This window comes from Labeo rohita, chromosome 10 (genome assembly GCF_022985175.1).
Source record: "Labeo rohita strain BAU-BD-2019 chromosome 10, IGBB_LRoh.1.0, whole genome shotgun sequence".
NCBI lineage: Eukaryota > Metazoa > Chordata > Actinopteri > Cypriniformes > Cyprinidae > Labeo > Labeo rohita.
Genome location: NC_066878.1, coordinates 2,769,237 through 2,786,904, shown reverse-complemented (window position 1 = coordinate 2,786,904; position 17,668 = coordinate 2,769,237). Strand labels below are relative to the sequence as shown.

The 17,668-nt window shown below is 34.2% G+C and overlaps 1 protein-coding gene across 4 annotated transcripts; it reads right to left on the bottom strand.

The window, feature by feature from the left end:
• Positions 1 to 214: 214 nt before the first annotated feature.
• Positions 215 to 16,305, bottom strand: samsn1b (SAM domain, SH3 domain and nuclear localisation signals 1b). 4 transcript variants are annotated; one of them, XM_051121762.1, is made up of 16 exons: positions 16,144 to 16,305; positions 15,298 to 15,435; positions 14,942 to 15,006; positions 12,894 to 12,931; positions 12,401 to 12,481; positions 12,004 to 12,098; positions 11,685 to 11,747; positions 9,605 to 9,728; positions 9,132 to 9,517; positions 6,500 to 6,574; positions 6,297 to 6,422; positions 4,068 to 4,188; positions 3,710 to 3,861; positions 3,426 to 3,632; positions 3,146 to 3,296; positions 215 to 768 (listed from the first exon to the last, which is right to left on the bottom strand). In XM_051121762.1, the coding sequence occupies exons 1-16, from the start codon at positions 16,165 to 16,167 to the stop codon at positions 584 to 586; spliced, it is 2,031 nt and encodes a 676-aa protein (XP_050977719.1). In that variant the 5' UTR covers positions 16,168 to 16,305; the 3' UTR covers positions 215 to 583. The 4 variants fall into 4 exon arrangements, with proteins under 4 accessions (XP_050977719.1, XP_050977720.1, XP_050977721.1 ...); XM_051121763.1 differs by lacking the exon at positions 15,298 to 15,435 and having other exon boundaries at positions 16,144 to 16,280; XM_051121764.1 differs by lacking the exons at positions 15,298 to 15,435; positions 16,144 to 16,305 and adding an exon at positions 15,253 to 15,267.
• Positions 16,306 to 17,668: the final 1,363 nt, after the last annotated feature.

Below are 17,668 nucleotides of genomic sequence, written 5' to 3'. Positions count from 1 at the left end.
AATGTTGTGATAGATGGAGTTTGCTTATTGTTTATGGCTGTAGTTACCAAGTACTAACACTAGACGGCAGCACGTTATTACTGAGTGTTACCAATCTCATTTTCTTTAGCATTTCAGTAGCACTTTTAGTGTCAGGAAGCCACTGACATAAGTTGCATCTGTACTGGTAAATATCACTATATTGATAGACTGGATATGCAACAGATGAAATTAGTATGATACAAACATATCGTTTTATTGCATAAAATAATGCATTTGTAATCTCAATAGTTTGTTATTTTTGTCTAGCATCTGCAAGGCAGTTTAAATGGTTTACAAGAGCAAAGCTTCACCACTCTCATATTTACAGTATATTTACATGTCATCTTTAATAACTAATCACAGTGTCCATGATTTGAGAATCCAGTGTTGTCAGAGCACAAACCCTCTACTGAAACACTTTTTAATGCATCAGCTCTGAAACAAAGGCTTCTTTACACAGTCAAAAACTCTGGCCGAAGTAGGTTGTGGCCGGCAGGTGACAGTCTTTGCACCAACCAGAGGCAGGCGAGGAGGAGATAAAAAGCATTGTGCAGGGCTGTGGTTATGCTTGGGTTGCAGGTGGGCTGAGAGGGGCCGGCTGGCTTTCTGTGTCCTCTTTACTATTGTCTGAACAGTCAGATCCGATGTAACAGCCCGAGTCTCTGGGACAGTCGTTCAGTTCGGCTTTGACTTCTTCTGAGGGAGATTTGGGCTCCTCTTCTGTCTCTCCGTGACTCTGATTATTATCTGTATCAGGAAAAAAAAGATGATAGACACCGACGTCATTATAACGTCATCTGATGATTGTGCATGAATATTCATGGGGTTCTTGGAAGTGTGTTTTCAATAAATGCATTGCACGCAGTGTTTTTCTGTGTATTGCAGCGTTTGATGCCGTTTGTGAGGTGTGGCTATACTTCTGAAATTATAAGACGGATAACCCACAAAACACTGACTGCTCAACACACTTCCTGTTGGGTCTTTCATCACATGTACTAGCCTCGATGACATTCACTTTTTTCCACTAGCAGTGGTGTTGGTTTTTTTTTTTTTTTGTTTGTTTGTTTTGTTTTTCTACATGAAACTACACATTTTAAAACAAAATCTAAAATAATTTCAAATGCATTACAATATTGTATTTGTGTTGTGTGTGTTTTTTTTTTTTTTTTTTTTTTTTTTTTTTTTTTTTTTTTTTTTTTTTACACACATGTATTTTCTCATCTTTGTTTTTAGTTGTCATTGACAACCATTTTTTACACACACACACACACACACACACACACACACACACACACACACACACACACACACACACACACACACACACACGTCTGGTTTATTATCTTTGTGGGGACTCTCCATAGGCGCAATGGTTTGTATACTGTCCACACTGTATTTTCTATCCCCTTACCCTAACCCTTACAGAAAACTTTCTGCATTTTTACTTTCTCAAAAGTAATTCTGTATGATTTATAAGCTTTTGTACCCATGGGGACCTCAAGCCAGTCCCCACAATGTCAAAAATTTCAGGTTTTACTATCCTTGTGGGGACATTTGGTCCCCACAATGTAGCAAAAACAAGTACGTACACACACACAGACACACAAACACAGACACTAATTTCATAATTAAGAATTTGTTTTACTAATACTTTTTAATCAGTCCTTGTTTTGTTTAATTTGTCATGATTTTTCAAAAATGTTTTATTTTTATTTTATTAGACGTTTTAAATATTTTACATTATTTTACTTTTATAAAATATAAATTGTTTTGTGCATTTCACTTAAACATTTAAATGCATTTTATAAAAATATAAAATATTTGAACATTTTTGTAGAGACCAATTTTTTCAAATATTTCATTTAATAAACTTAAATATTTTGTGTTTTAAATTTATAAAATATAAGTTGTTTTATGCATTTTTTACATTTTATTTAAATCATTTAAATGCATTTTATAAAATAAAAACAGGTTTTGTAGAGACCAGTTTTTTCAAATATTTAATATTTTTATTAAACTTTTAAAATTTTACATTATTTTAAATGTATAAAATATCAATTGTTTTATGCACTTATTTTTATAAAATACATTTTAATGTATTTTATTTAAAAAAATATTCTGTTGTATTTTATAAAAATGAAAATATAAAATATTTGAAAATCTTGGTCTAATTTAAAATAGATGTTTTTAAATATTTTACATTATTTCAAATGTATAAAATATAAATTGTTTTACAAATCTTTATTTTATTAAAAAAAAACATAAATGTGTAAAATATAAATGATGCATTTATTTTATTTAAAAACATTTATATGTATTTTATAAAAATATGAATTTAATTTTTTTTTTTTTTTTATGAAGACCAATTTTTTTTACAATTATTTTATATTTTAAATGTATAAAATATAAACTTACGTATTGTTTAAAATAAACATTTAAATGTATTTTATAAAAATATAAAATATTTGAAATTGCTTTGTAGAGGTTTTATCTTATTGTATTAGACATTTTTAATATTTAATATTTTACATTTATAAAATATAAATTATGCATTTTTTATTTTATTAAAAAAACATTTAAATATATTTTATATAATTTTTTTTTTTTTTTTTTTGTAGAGACCAGTTTTTTTTTTCTAATTTTATATTTATTTACTTAAACATTGTACATTTATAAATATAAAATATTTGAATTTTTTTTGTAGAGACCAATTTTTTTTTTTATTTTACTTTTTTACATTTATAAAATATTAATTTGTATGCATTTTAAATTTTAATAAATGTATTTTTATCTCATCTTTGTTTTGTTTTTACTTCTAATGTCACTGTAGCTATTAGACACTTGAGTGGAAAGGAACTAGATTTTTATCTGAGGGAAAATGTGTGAAAAAGTAGTGTTTTCAACCTGTCGCTTCACCCTTGTGGCTTTGAGGTTTGTTTCTGAGCTTCTAAAGCACTGTACGTTCACAGCACTGAGGTGCTCATCCTACATCAGCGCTTGAACTGTGAAAGCCTTAAATAAAAACTAAAATGTCAAACAAGGTCTTGGAAACCGAAACCGCATCTATGCGCCATTTCCTGCCAATCATAAATATTCTGATGACTTCTAATTTTTAACCACTTACATTCAGGATCCTGCAGGTATTCTGCCGCCAACAGCAGCCGGTGTCGGTGTTCAGGGTCAGTCACGTTGAGCTCAACGAGATGCTGCTCCTTCAAATCCCGAAGATCTTCCACCGTCTGATACCCATTCAACAGCAAAGACGAGATGTGCTCCTGCAGAAACATTTCAGTCTGTTAAACCATCAGATAATACCTAACATCCTGTTTTTGAAATGTTTGAATGTGAATCTGTGGTTACGAGATGATCATCAGCTGAGGTGTTTAATTGGACATTTGAAGCACCTCCAGATTGAGTCTTTCCAGAAGCTCCTGAAGAGTTTTGGGTCGAGGTCTTCTGCTTCTCCGGTGAGAGCGAATCCTTGGTTCTGGCGCGCTTTCTTCCACCAGCAAGTCGACGTAGATGAACTTAAAGTTTCCAATTTTACCATTCAACATCCCTGACCAGATTCCCATTGCAGGTTTGCTGATGATATCAATCACATCTCCCACCTTACAAAGGAAAAAAATACATGTCAGTGGCTCTTGAGTTTGTTTTTTATTGCTGATCATCTCAGGTTGGTTTCTACCTTGAGTTTGAGAGACTCTGTGTCGTACGGACTGGGAACGAAGTCGGTGTGAACCTTGGCTCTCCCGCAGAACTGTCCCGTATAGGGCACGTCGTCTTCTAAACGCAGGCTGTCCCTGTTACTACAACCTTCAGAACCGCTGGTCACACCACCTAAAGTGTCAGGAAATGCAAAACAACCATTGAAACTCAAACCACATTGATAAAATGTCAACAGCACATCTACTTCAAATGTCAATTGAGTAGGCACCCCATTTCGCTCTCGTGGCTGCTCTGTTTTACATTTTCAAATGCAGGTTAGACCTGTGATCCAATAATAAATGGTCTATTAGTTGTAGAGGATATTAAGTTCGGCTTACTGGATGAACTCTGGCCGCTGTGCAAGCTGAACAGACTCTCGACAGAGTTACTGGAGTGGTTGCAGCCTTTGGCCAACACGCCGTCCACGCCGTCACCCGCCGCAGCTTCGTTTTCCTCGCCCTGTGAAAAACATCAGGTGCGTTCGTGAGCAGGCAAGAGTCCCAACCAAAAGCCAATGCGTGACAGGTCTTCAGGTAACAAATCGGGTCGTGCCAGGCCGCGGGTCGCTTGAGGGAGCAAAGTCTTTAATCCGCAAGAGCTGCGCTGCCGTTTTTACCTCAGACATGGGAGCTGCATGTAATCCGCCCACGCGAGCTCCTCAGAAGCTCTTTATAGTACAGCAGCAAAATAAAGGTTGACTGCTTTGTAAATAAGCTTGAAATTAACGAGAAAACTACAGACGTTGGGCTTCCTTGCTTTAATACCTCAGACCCACATGGTTTGCTCAGGAAAAACATGGTGGACATGAAGTTTTGCAAAGAACTTTTCACTCTTTACTGACTTTTTTTGGTTAAAAACAGTTCATAACTGACAAAAAAAGCTTTATGTATTACAAAAAATCACCATAAATTGTCTATGCGCCTCGTAGACAAAATAATGGCTTCCTAAGGAAGATTTCTAAAGGATCTGAGGAAATTTCGATCTTTTCTTTACCCTAAATTTTTTGTGTGAGTCTGAACTCTTTTCATTTTTGGACCTCATTAGCATTGGACCCCATTATAAAAATGTTAAATATCCATTTTGTGATTGTACAATCCACCCTTTGAAAAGATCCCAAAAGTTACAATTCTGTCATCATTTCTCCCCCTTCGCTTTTTTTCTAAGCCTGTTTAGTGTCTGTGCAACACAATATAAGACTTTTTTTGAAGAATGTTGGTAACTAAATGGTTTTGGGTCCCACTGACGTCCATTGTATGGCTAGAAAGTACTATGGAAGTCAAGTGGGACCCAAAATCCACGTGGTTACCAATATTCTTCAAAATATTCTTTGCATACAGGTTTGGAACAACATGAGGGTGAGTAAATAATGAAAGAACGGTCATTTTGGTTCCCATTGACTTCCATTGTATGGACAATAAATACAGTGAAAGTCAAGGGGAACTACCAATGTTCTTCAAAATATTTTCTATTATGTTGCACAGAAGAAGGAAATGCATTTAGGTTTGGAATGACATAAGAGTGAGGAAATAACGAGAGAATTCTTATTTCAGTTCCTAATGATCTTCCACTTTATGAACAAAAAAATTCTATTAAAGTCAATGGGAACTACCAACATTTTTCAAAATATCATCTTTTATGTTCCATAGAACAAAGAAATGCATACAGGTTTGGAACAATGTGAGGGTGAGTAAATAATGAAAAAATAGTAATTTTGGTTCCCATTGACTTCCATCGTATGCACAGAAAATTAAATCAAAGTCCATGGGAGCTACTGGAATTCTTCAAAATATCTTCTGTGTTTCACAGAAGATGAAATGCATTCAAGTTTGGAATGACGCGAGGGTGATTTAAATAATGAGAGAATTTTCATCTCCGTTCTCATTTTCTTCCATTGTATGCACCAAAAAAAAAAAAAAAAGTCAATGGGAATTACCAACATTCTTCAAAATATCTTCTTGTGTTCCACAGAAAAAAGAAACGCATTTAAGTTTGTGACAACAAAAGAGTGAGTAAATAATGAGAGAATTTTCTTTTCAATTCCCATTGACTTCCATTGTATGGCCAAAAAAAATACAATGAGAGTCAATGGAAACTACCAACGTTCTTCAAAATATCTTCTATTGTCTTCCACAGAAGACAGAAATGCATTTAATTTTGGAGCAACATAAGAGTGAGGAAATAATGAGAGAATTTTCATTTCAGTTTCCAATGACTGCCACTGTATGGACACAAAATACAAAAAGTCAATGGTAACTACCAACTTTATTTTATTTATTTATTTATTTATTTATTTATTTATTTATTAAATGATCTTCTCTTGCGTTCCACAGAAGAAAGATTGCTTTCAAGTTTGGAACGACATGAAGATGAGTAAATGATGACACAATTTTAATTTTTGGGTGAACTATCCCTTTAAAGAACCCAAAAGCTAATATGAACAACGTATGTTGTAACATCATTATTTGATTTAAAAACAGCGTTGTTTGCTAAACCAAAAGAACTTTGGCTGGTACGTTTTGATGTTGTTTTCAAGGTTAAAACTGCTGAACTATCAAGCAAGCGCTCACCATTTCCTCTGACAGGGCTTTAGTGTATTTCCTGCCCATCTTTTTACGCATGGTCAGTGAGATGTTCTTCATCTTCTTCCCTAGACCTCCTGATTTACTGGGATCCACCTCAGCTACTTCCACAGGCTACAGAGACACAGATGGAGGTCAGTATGGGAGATGGGAGTCCAGCTTTTTTTATTGAAAAAGGAAACCGAACTCACCAAACTTTCTGCCTTCTCTTCTGCCTTGACCTGTGTGGGCTGCTGTCTATCGAAAATCCCAAAGCTGGTGGATCGCTGAAACATGAAGAGAGAAAATAGGTTTTTGGTCTGCAGCTGTGAACAGTCTTGATTTGCATCTTGTTTCACACCATAGTTTTGCGGTCACAGAAGAGATCAGTAATGGTCATTTAAAATGTGGCTTGTTTGCAAACATAAGTCTAAAACAGGATAACTGTTAGCTGAGCACTGCTAGTACTTGCGTAATGTATAATTTCACCACAACAGATGGACAAAGTGTTAAGTTCTTTTGGTTTTGTTTGTTTTATTTTTAATAAAAAGTTTTTACCTTAGGTTTGTTCCTTGTTTTGTCAGAGACATTGGATGGTTTTCTTTGAAGCATTCTGCCAACTGCGTCAAATGTTTTTCTATCAATTTCTCCTGACAGAAAGCCGCTCAGCTCTTATTGTAGACACCCGCACTGGCCTGAAGCAGCTCACACATGCAGTCGAGTCTAAACACACTTCCTCAACCGCACACAGGATGTGAGCGTCTACTCTTACATCTCTAATCAGTGACTTTAAAGTGTCTCTTCAAGAGAAAATAATGCGTCATTATCATCATGACAATCTTTTAGAGCAACACCCAGAACTAAGGTTTTTCTGATGTAATTCACATGATCTGTAGAAATAAGAAAAATCTTTAATTGAGCTTTTATTTAGCATCAATTAATAAATGTGTGTGCTTCCATTTATTTAAAAAAAAAAAAAAAAAAAAAAAGCATCAATGAGAATATTTTTAAAAGAAGCCTTTCTAATTACAGATCAGATTTTACCCAATTTTTTTTACTTTAAAAGTAAAAAAGTGTTTTATGGGTATTTTATGGATTTTTGGACTGACAATTAGCAATGTTAAAAAAGATAAATTTAATGCAACTATGCAAGGACACATTACACTGTACCTTACCCTGCTGTTTTTTTTTTTTTTCTGTTTTCCTTTGTTCTGTTCTCTTTTTTCCCTTTTTATTGTATATCGTTTGGATTCTGTAAGCATTATAAAAATGTATCCTGAAATGCACAGGAAGTCAGCTGATTTGAATGCAACTCATTTTTTTTCTCTTCGAATTTTCTATTGTATCTTTTGACTTCCTTGACATAAAAAATAAAATTACATAAGAAGAATCCTCTTCTGCTCACCAAGGCTGAATTTATTTGATTAAAAATACATTACAAACAGTAATATTGTGAAATTATTTGAAATTAAAATGTTTTCTATTGTAATATATTTTAAAATGCAGTTTATTCCTGTGATTACAAAGCTGAATTTTCAACATCATTACTCCAGTCTTGTCACATGATCTTTCATAAATTGTTCTAATATGCTGATTTGATGCTCAAGAAACATTTATTATTATTATCAATGTTGAAAACAGATGTGCTGCCTGTTATTTGTAGAACTTTGGTACATTTTTGATAAACAAAACGGCGTTAATTTGAAATCTAAATCTTTTACTGTTCCTTTTGATCAATTTGTTGTCTTAAAAAAATAAAAGTATTAATTTTTTTTATAGACTCCAAACTACATATAAAATTATACCTTTTAGTAATAGTAATATATTAAATATTGTTACATATTTTAAATGATTTTTGTGATATAATCAGACACAGAAAACCAGTACCATATAAATGAATCCAAAATTTATTTCAGTATATTACAAGATACTGCCTGATATTATATGTGGTTTAGGGTTTTAACAAAAATACAAATGTGTAATAAATAAATAAATATATACACACACATTTATTTATATATATATATATATATATATATATGTGTGTGTATATGTGTGTGTATATGTATATATAAATATGTTAAAAATAAAATTTTTTTGTTTTTTTGTTTTTTTACAAATATGTATTTTCTCATTTATTTTTACAATTTTATTTATGTATTTATTTTATTTATTTATTTATTTGTCTTTCAAGCAGTATACACCACAAATATGTGATCCTGAACCACAAAACCAGTCATAAGGGTCAATTTGATGTATGGTTTGTTAGGATAGGACAATCTTTGGCCGAGATACAACTATTCGAAAATCTGAAATCTGAGGGTGCAAAAAAAAAAAAAAAAAAATCAAAATATTGGGGGAAAAAAAAAAAAAGTTGTCCGAATAAAAGACTTAGCAATGTATATTACTACTCAAAAATTAAGTTTTGACATATTTACAGTAGGAAATTTGCAAAATATGGAGCTTTTGATTTTATGGAATCATTTTGACCCATACAATGTATTGTTGGCTATTGCTACAAATATACCCGTGCTACTTTAGACTGGTTTTGTGGTCCAGGGTCACATATTTTGTTGTCTTGTGGTTCAAAGAAGACCTTAATATTTTAAAAAATATAAAAAAGATATTTAAAAAAACAACAACAAAAAAAAAACATTAATTTGGTTAATAAAGCTCTTTGTTCTGCATATTTTGTGTTTTATTACCTACAGTTTTGTATATTTTATAGTACACCTCTGCCTGATCTCTTCATTTTTATGCACTGGATGCTGGTCTACAGCATGTGATGCTGCTGATCTTGTGTGTCCTTTCAACAGGAAGTGCACTCTGATCATTATGTCTCACCAGAGGGTCAGGCGTGTCCAGGTCCATGACGGAGTGTGTGATCCACCTGTCTTGCTGCTCTCGTTTGTAGGGGTCCAGTCGGTGAAAGAGCTCCTCGTATTTCTCCCAGTCTGTGTCTCTGGGGAGGGTGAAGTTGAAGTTGTACATGACCTGTTCGGCCGTTGACCTGTGGCAGGTGTGTGTGGACGTGTCCCACGCTGGAGAATACGCCATAGGGCTCCAGTACTCCTGAAAGAGCCCCGGACTCCAAGAAGCCTCTGTTTTTGTTGTGTCAACGTCTTTATCCTGCTGGGATTGCTGTGTGGATGTCCTTGTGGGCTTCTTCTCAGCTTTTTTGGTCAGACTGATGCAGGTTATGACTGGACTGTGGCCTTTGCCAGTGGATTCTGTTGAATTACGTAAAGGAAGAAATATGGAAGATGCTGCTTTTTGTATCTAGTCCACATAAGGAAATTATTTTTTAGGTTTCTCACCTCCAGGCTCTGTGTTGTTCCTCGTCTCCTCCGTAACGCTTTGACTCCCCTTTTTTACTCCCACCAGTTTCTGGATCTTCTTCAGCGTACCTTGTGCCTCATCCTCGCTCTCTGACCTCCTGGTCTGAAATGAAGAGGAACTGGGTAATTACAGCACGTGAGTGAGATCAGAGATGCTGTGTATAGTTGAGCTCTCTCAATCTGCCTCAAGATCAACACACGAGATTCTACAAACTGCTGGGGATTCTGGGTAATACTAAAGCTCTGCCCTCAGGCTCTGACCTTATTAGAAGCCTTTCACAGATGTGCATTCTTACACTGGTGTGTCATTTGAGTTTCTCATAATCTGACCTCTATTTTCATGGAAAAGACTTTTTTTTTTTTTCTTTCTTTATCCTTTTTTGATACAAATTAGAATTTGATTACTTCACATAATGTCAGAAGCCATAAGCAGGCTCCAAAAATATGCCAACAGATTTCTTTATATCCTTTGTCTTATGCATTGGATGCACTATACTACATCGGTTATCAGTCTTTGTATTAATCATTTTTTTGTATATGTTCAGTTTATCTATTTTTACATTTAGATTACCTGAAGTTAATCTTTATAAATAATAATTCATTGTCAAAAAAAGCTATCCTTAGCAAATCTCAAACTTAAAAATTCTTATTTTTTTTTTTTTAACACTGTACATTGTGATATTGTGATGCATTAATTGAAAATAATTACATTTTATTATTGTTTTATTTTGAATTCATAAAAAATAACATTGAATTTTAAAATTGTTACGTTTAAAATCATTAAGTTTAGTTTTTAGTGTTTTACTGTTAATTTATTTAAACAAAATGATATGGAATAATATCAGCCACTTTTTATCTTAAAATTGTTATTATATGTATTTAAAATAATATTGCATTGTAATATTGGTCACTTTTTTGTTTAAAATGATTCATTTTAGTTGTTAGTGTTTTATTTTTAATTGAAGTTAACAAATTGTGCTATTGGCCACTTTTTTTTAATTTATCTGTAGTTAATTTAGTTAAATTTAGTTTTTAGGGTTTATGTATGTAAAAAAAAAAAAAATATATATATATATTTCATTGTAATATCGGTCTTTTTTTGTTTAAAATTATTAATTTTAGCTTTTAGTGTTTTATTTTTAATTGAAGTGAGCAAATTGTGATATTGGCTACTTTTTAAAATTTTAGTTTTTAGGGTTTATGTTTTTAAACAAAATAATATTGCACTGTAATATCTGCCTTTTTGTTGTTGTTTAAAATGATTCATTTTAGTTTTTAGTGTTTTATTTTTAATTAAAGTGAACAATTTGTAATAATGGCCACTTTTTAAAATTTATCTGTGATTAATTTTAGTTTCTAGTGTTTTTATGTGTTTAAAAAAAAATATTGCATTGTAATATCAGTTATTTTTGTTTAAAATTATTCCTTTAAATTTTTTGTATTTTATTTTTAATTGAAGTGAAAAATTGTAATATTGGCCACTTTTTAAAATACATCTGTAATTAATTTTAGTTTTTAGTGGGTTTTTTTATGTATTTAAACTAAATAATATTGCAGAGTAAGATTGGTCATTATTTTTGTTTAAAAATTATTCATTTTAGTTTTTAGTGTTTTGTTTTTAATTGAAATGAACACAATGGCCACTTTTTGAAATTTATCTGTGATAAATTTTAGGGTTTTTTTTGTATTTAAACAAAATAATATTGCTTTGTGATATCTGTAATTATTTTGTTTAAAATGATTCATTTTAGTTTTCAGTGTTTCATTTTTAATTTATGTAAACAAATTATAATATTCGCCTTAACATAAAATAACAGTTTATGATACTGCCCATAATTTTAAATATTGGTGCATTTCTAATATTTTGTTCATTTGAATTTTAAGGGGAAAATAGTTTATGCATTTTATGCAAATCCATTTATGCATTATTTTTCTTATTTTCCCCTCAAAATTCAAAAGTCATAAGTTAAGGCGGTATACTATACAAATAACTGATGTTTAGTCACAATAAAGTGAAAAAATAACTATAAAAAAGATGTAGGTTTGAGAAGAAACTCACCACGTCTTGCTGTCTGCATTCAGAGTTTTCTCTATTGGGATTCCAGGCTTCAAAATTCACACCCTGTGAATAAAAATACCAATGCTGAATTAGTTTGAGAGTGATACTGTCTTGTAAAATCTCAGGTTTGACATTGAAAGACTGAAAGTGCAATAATTCACAGATGACTGAATCACATTAGTGTAATGGAGAATTTAATCACTGAGAAATTTATCCTGTATTATCAAGAGGCACATTTTCTAGATGGCAGGGTTTGATGATTTTGTCTCATAAAAGCAAGACTGCTCAATACATATTCCATATTGCTGTTGTGATTTACCTGGACGGAGGGATTTTTAACCGTCTTCTCTGAATTCACCTGCTCCTCTTTCTCTTCTCTAGTGAGTTTTGACCGGTGGTGATCTTTGACCGCCTCTAGATTAAAATACAGCACAATTTAGCTCAAGCCCTGGATTTATGACAATTTTAGATTTAGATGGAAACTTGGGAAGTCAGGGGAAAAGAGTATGACCCTGATCACATTTTATCTGACTGTCAGTGAATCAGTCTGAGCCCAAATCAAATCCTCTGTTTCACATGGGCTTTTGGAATTGCTTTGTGTCGTCACTGATCTAATCCACTAAGACTGTTTGACACGCACAGCTTTCTCTGACCCTGAGCCCACCACACTTCCTCGGCTAACAAAACACACACTGCAGTCTCCTTAGACTTGTTACCTGTGTTCGTATGGTTCTTGCTGTGTACAAAGCCGTCTTTTTTTCTGGTGGCCGGCCAGTGGGCATCAGACTCTGTATGATCTGTCAGAGATAATAGCGGGTTATTTAAACATGGAGGGCAAATGAAATGGTGTTATTGAGAAACGCCGCCGCCAAGTAGGTCAGCAGGACTGGCATTTGGTTAACGGTGCTCAAAAATACAAGGCAGAAGAGCTTTGCTGGAATTCAGTGGGTCAGATGCAAAATATTTTTTTTAAAGTTCAATCCTTAATCCTGAAACAAAGCAAAAAATTGAGATGCATAAAGCTTAATTCCAGATGAAGTCCTGGATGGAATAACTGACCCTCGGATTCTTTGAACTCTATGACACTTTGTTCTATGACTAGTAATATTACTAGTACTGTAGTATTAAGCATGTGGTTTAAGTTTTTAATGAACGGTGAGAAAAATCAGTAAGGAATTATGGGTGTTCATTCAAAACAAGTAGACAAACCTGTAGTCTCATCTTCTGATGTTGATAGTAATTGGGACCTGTTATGAGAAAGAGAAACTACATTAGATACATAATATATAAACACTATACACCAACAATTAACTTCTAAAACTGTGAAAAAAATCTGTGGAAGGATGTCTATAGCTGTCACACTTTTTAATTTTGTACAGATTTAAAATATCTATGAATTTCGCTTCTTTTAACCCATAAATCTCCGCCCCAAGTCAAGCAATGTATTAATTTAATAAGTCATAAAATATTTTTGAAATTTAATAAGCATGCTATGCACGGTTTAATTAGATTGCACGCAATTAAGAGGACCACTGCCAGTTCAATCCGAATTTACGTACCTTTTGTATGGTCAGTGAACATAACCATAACTTATATAGCCATAAAAGTTCAAGTTTGGAAGACTGCCAGTAGAAGAAACATGAAATACCAAAATAAAAACAGGCTCTTTGCTGTAAATAGACCTATTACATGCTAGTTCAGGTGCTGCAGCGATGGACAGTGACTTTTTCAGGTAAACAGAAATAAGCATATGTAAAGTGTATATATATATAACACGCTAAAACGACAATAACTAGTCATTTTTATGTATGGAAATAGAACTAGCAATTGGGTGTTCGTTTGATGAATGAATCACTGCGAGTCGGTTCATTCCATTGTAGCGAAACGATTTGAGTATGTTCACGATTCAAACCGAATCATTCGGATATCACTAATCCGTTTGGAGAAGATTTTCCTGTCAGGAAAAAACTGTGCAGATCAAGCTAAAATGGCTGTGATGTGATCAATATTTTTCTCTCGGCTGTTTAGACAAAAACCTAGCCAACTGAGGTTCGTTTCGTCAATGACGTTTTTGAATTTCTCCGTTGTAACGGTTAGTTAAGCGAACTCGGTTCACGAATCAAATTGAATCATTCGGATATTACTGAGCCTTTTAGAGAAGATTTTCCTTATCAGGAAAACTTACAAATCAGGCTACAAGAGCTATGATGTGATCACTATTTTTCTCTAGGCTGTTTAGACAAAAACCTAGCCAATTGAGGTCCGTTTCCTCAATGTCGTTTTTGAATTTCTCCGTTGTAACCGGTAAACAAACTCGTTCACGATTCGGACTGAATCACTTTACCTCAGTTTTAGTCAGTGTTATCCAGTATACAATTTTAAGTTTTTTTCTGTATCCACCGTTTTCTTTAACGCGGAAGTAAGTTTATGAGTGAGACTTTAGTTTGATTAGCCGCTACAGGGAAATAAGGAGAAGAATAACAACTTACAGTAAACGGTAAAACAGTTTGCACTACAAACCAGTGTGTTCATAATGAAGATAATACATTAAAATAATATAGTAAGACACACCCATTTGCCATATCCTGCAGCAAAACCAGCTGTTTTGTAAGGATACAGCTAAAAACAGCTGGATGCAGATTAGACCTGAGGCCAAGGCCATAAAATTTACAAATGGCTGCATGCGTACTATCCATTCTAAATTCTATGTGATAGTAGTAATTTTCGAAACTATTTAGGCCAGATAGGGTGGATAGTATGAACACTGGGATGCAGGGTTTGACTAGTATTTTTCTGGCATGTGTTTAGAAATAGAACTAGCCAATTGTTTCTTGAATGAATCACTCTGACAGTGATCACTCTAGTGTAGCGGAACGATTCGGTTAAGCACGATTCATATCGAATCATTCGAGTGTCACTGAACATTTTTTTCGGTTATACATGACTTTTTTTGTTCAAAACTGATTTGGAGAGCAAATCATGACTAGTATATGATGCTTAAACAGGGACAAGTCTGGCATTGGTTTAAACAGGTGAGTTAGAACAGTAACTAAATCCCTCACACTTGTCCCAATTAATATAATCCTAATCCAGCTCTCTCATTTTCTCAGAAAACACATCATATGGCACATCATGATCTAATAGTGGCCCAGACACAAATACACCGCATTGACTGTCTACGTTTACTTTATCAGGTGTAATTTTGAGAAATAAACACAGGAAAGTATCATTAACAGTCCATAAGATGCAGAACTTACTTTCTCTTTGCCTTTTCCAATGTTTTACTATCTTGAATCTTACTTGTGTGAGTCTCTGGAACCTTCTAGAACCAAAATACAAGAATATATTTAGTGAAACATCAAATGTCCACGACCTCATGCGCCATCTCATCTAGATAAAAAAGTCATGCTGGGATTTTGGTAATTTCCTAATGAGTGCGACCTGCTGTACCCCACACACGTCACTCACAGATTAATCAGCGGTTATACAGGTGGTAGCACTTTTGCTTATTAATATTTTCCTCAATGTCACATTCGACATAACTGCAGTTCAGAGGCTCATGAAATACCATGTGAATTCCCTTGTGTTTCTAGGCATGTGCGGATGAACCCACCATGGCGATGCAGGGCTCGGATCCACTCCATACACCCACGTTCTTCATATACTTGGGGCTGGGCAGCCTTTTGGGTAATAAATCTTGACTGTTCTGGCCAATCTGAGCTGGCTCATACAGGCTGTCTGTAGAGCCATCCTGGACAAACACAAAATGAGCTGTGTCATAACCATGTGGCCTTGCTCTTTGATTTTTAGATCTGCATTCTATGAAAATAAAGCCTGTCCAGAGACTTTTCACACAAGTTCAGAAGCTACAGGCTGATGTTGGATGGATATATCTGGATTCAGGGGATGCAGTGGCTGCTCAAGACCTTCAGAGGTGCTGTGGTGCCCCTGATCTATGAATAGGACATTTTCCTTTGTGCTGATCCATGATCTGCTATAAGGAGCTCTCTATCTCACGGTAATCCTCATCTTTGCTTAACGTTTCCATACAAACACAATCCCACTTTCTCTTGCCGTAAGGCAATGTGATGATATCTGCAGTTAAAATGAGCACTTTACAACTTTTTCCTGAAATATTAGTTTGGAGTTGGTTTGTAAAAGCATCACTTGTATATATTGAACAACTGTTGTTACACAGACGTACAAGTACAGCTCAAGTTAAACCAATACCAGTGGAATCAAGGATCTAATCTTGTTCTTTTAACAACAGAGACACAGATAATCACTTCAATCTGATATGGCATTCAGTGTCAGCGTGAATCAATTCCGATCATAAGATGTCAGCCTCTCATTTCTGTTCATCTTCTGGAATAGCTGATGAATCATTTCTGATATAAACTGAGTCCTTATTTCTGCTGTCAGAGTATATAAATGAGCAAACTAAGAAACTTTCTCTTACCAGAGTGAAGCAGAAAAGGTTCATCTTCCAGCACTTAGAGTGCGTCGTTGTGGTTTCACACACTTTGATCGGAGAGGCGCATATGTGTGAGAGTGTGTGTGAGCTCTCACGCACAAAGAGCGCTAGGATTGAGTGGCTGTTGGACTGTCTGTGGCCTCACAGATTAATGCAAGTTGAAAATCCCTCCCATAATCCAATAGCGCTCCAATAGCACTCTTTAGTTGCCCCGGCCCTGCCTGCTAATGAGTTGCAAATACCCCAACGTTCCTATCAAAACAAACATGCCATCCACGTGCTGTCAGTGGGGACAGATGGACACGTGGCAAAGGTGGACACCCCTTTGACATGATTTCTATTGTGTTTTTAGTTGTATTACTTAAGTAATGACAAGTAAGCAATGTTTCTGAGTGAGTTTGGCCTTTAGAGAAAATGCTGGTAAAACCGTGGTATTTTTGAGATACAGTTGAGGTCAAAAGTTTACATACACCATGCAAAATCTGCAAAATGTTAATTATTTGACCAAAATAGGAGGGATCATACAAAATGCATGTTGTTTTTTATTTAGTACTGACCTGAATAAGATATTTCACATAAAAGACGTTTACATATAGTCCACACGAGAAAATAATAGTTGAATTTATAAAAATGATCCTGTTCAAAAGTTTACATACGCTTGGTTTTTAATACTGTGTTGTTACCTGAATGATCCACAGTTTTTTTGTTTAGCGATAGTTGTTTATGAGTCCCTTGTTTGTCCTGAACAGTTAAACTGCCTGCTGTTCTTCAGAAAAATCCTTCAGGTCCCACTGATTTGTTGGTTTTTCAGCATTTTTGTGTATCTGAACCCTTTCCAGCTATGACTGTATGATTTTAAGATCGATCTTTTCATACTGAGGACAACTGAGGGACTCGTATGCAACTATTATAGAAAGTTCAAATGCTCACTGATGCTTCAGAAGGAAAAACGATGCATTAAGAGCATTAAATTTGAAGATCAGGTTAAATTTAACTCATTTTGACTTCTGGGAAACATGTATGTATCTTCTGTAGCTTCTGAAGTGCAGTACTAAATGAAATATATATATGTATTTAGGCAAAATAAGAGAAATGTACAGATCTTAATTCTGTTCAAAAGTTTTCACCCCCTGGCTCTTAATGCATTGTTTTTCCTTCTGGAGCATCAGTGAGTGCTTGAACCTTCTGTAATAGTTGCATAGGAGTCCCTCAGTTGTCCTCAGTGTGAAAAGATGGATCTCAGAAACATACAGTCATTACTGGAAAGGGTTCAAATACACAAAAATGCTGGAAAACCAAAGAATTTGTGGGACCTGAAGGATTTTTCAGAAGAACAGCAGGCAGTTTAATTGTTCAGGACAAACATAAACAACTATCACTAAACAAAAAAACACAGCTGTGGGTCATTCAGGTAACAACACAGTATTAAAAACCAAGCGTATGTAAACTTTTGAACAGGGTCATTTTTATAAATTCAACTATTATACTATTTAACTATTTTCTCGTGTGG

What these genes read in the sequence shown, in the direction of transcription:
- samsn1b (XM_051121762.1), bottom strand. Translation starts at nt 16,167, where the DNA reads ATGAACCTTTTCTGCTTCACTCTG. An exon ending in ATCAGAAGATGAGACTACAG is followed by an intron (nt 12,482 to 12,893) that starts GTTTGTCTACTT and finishes TATCTCTGACAG; the next exon opens with ATCATACAGAGTCTGATGCC. An exon ending in AAGAGAAGGCAGAAAGTTTG is followed by an intron (nt 6,423 to 6,499) that starts GTGAGTTCGGTT and finishes GTGTCTCTGTAG; the next exon opens with CCTGTGGAAGTAGCTGAGGT.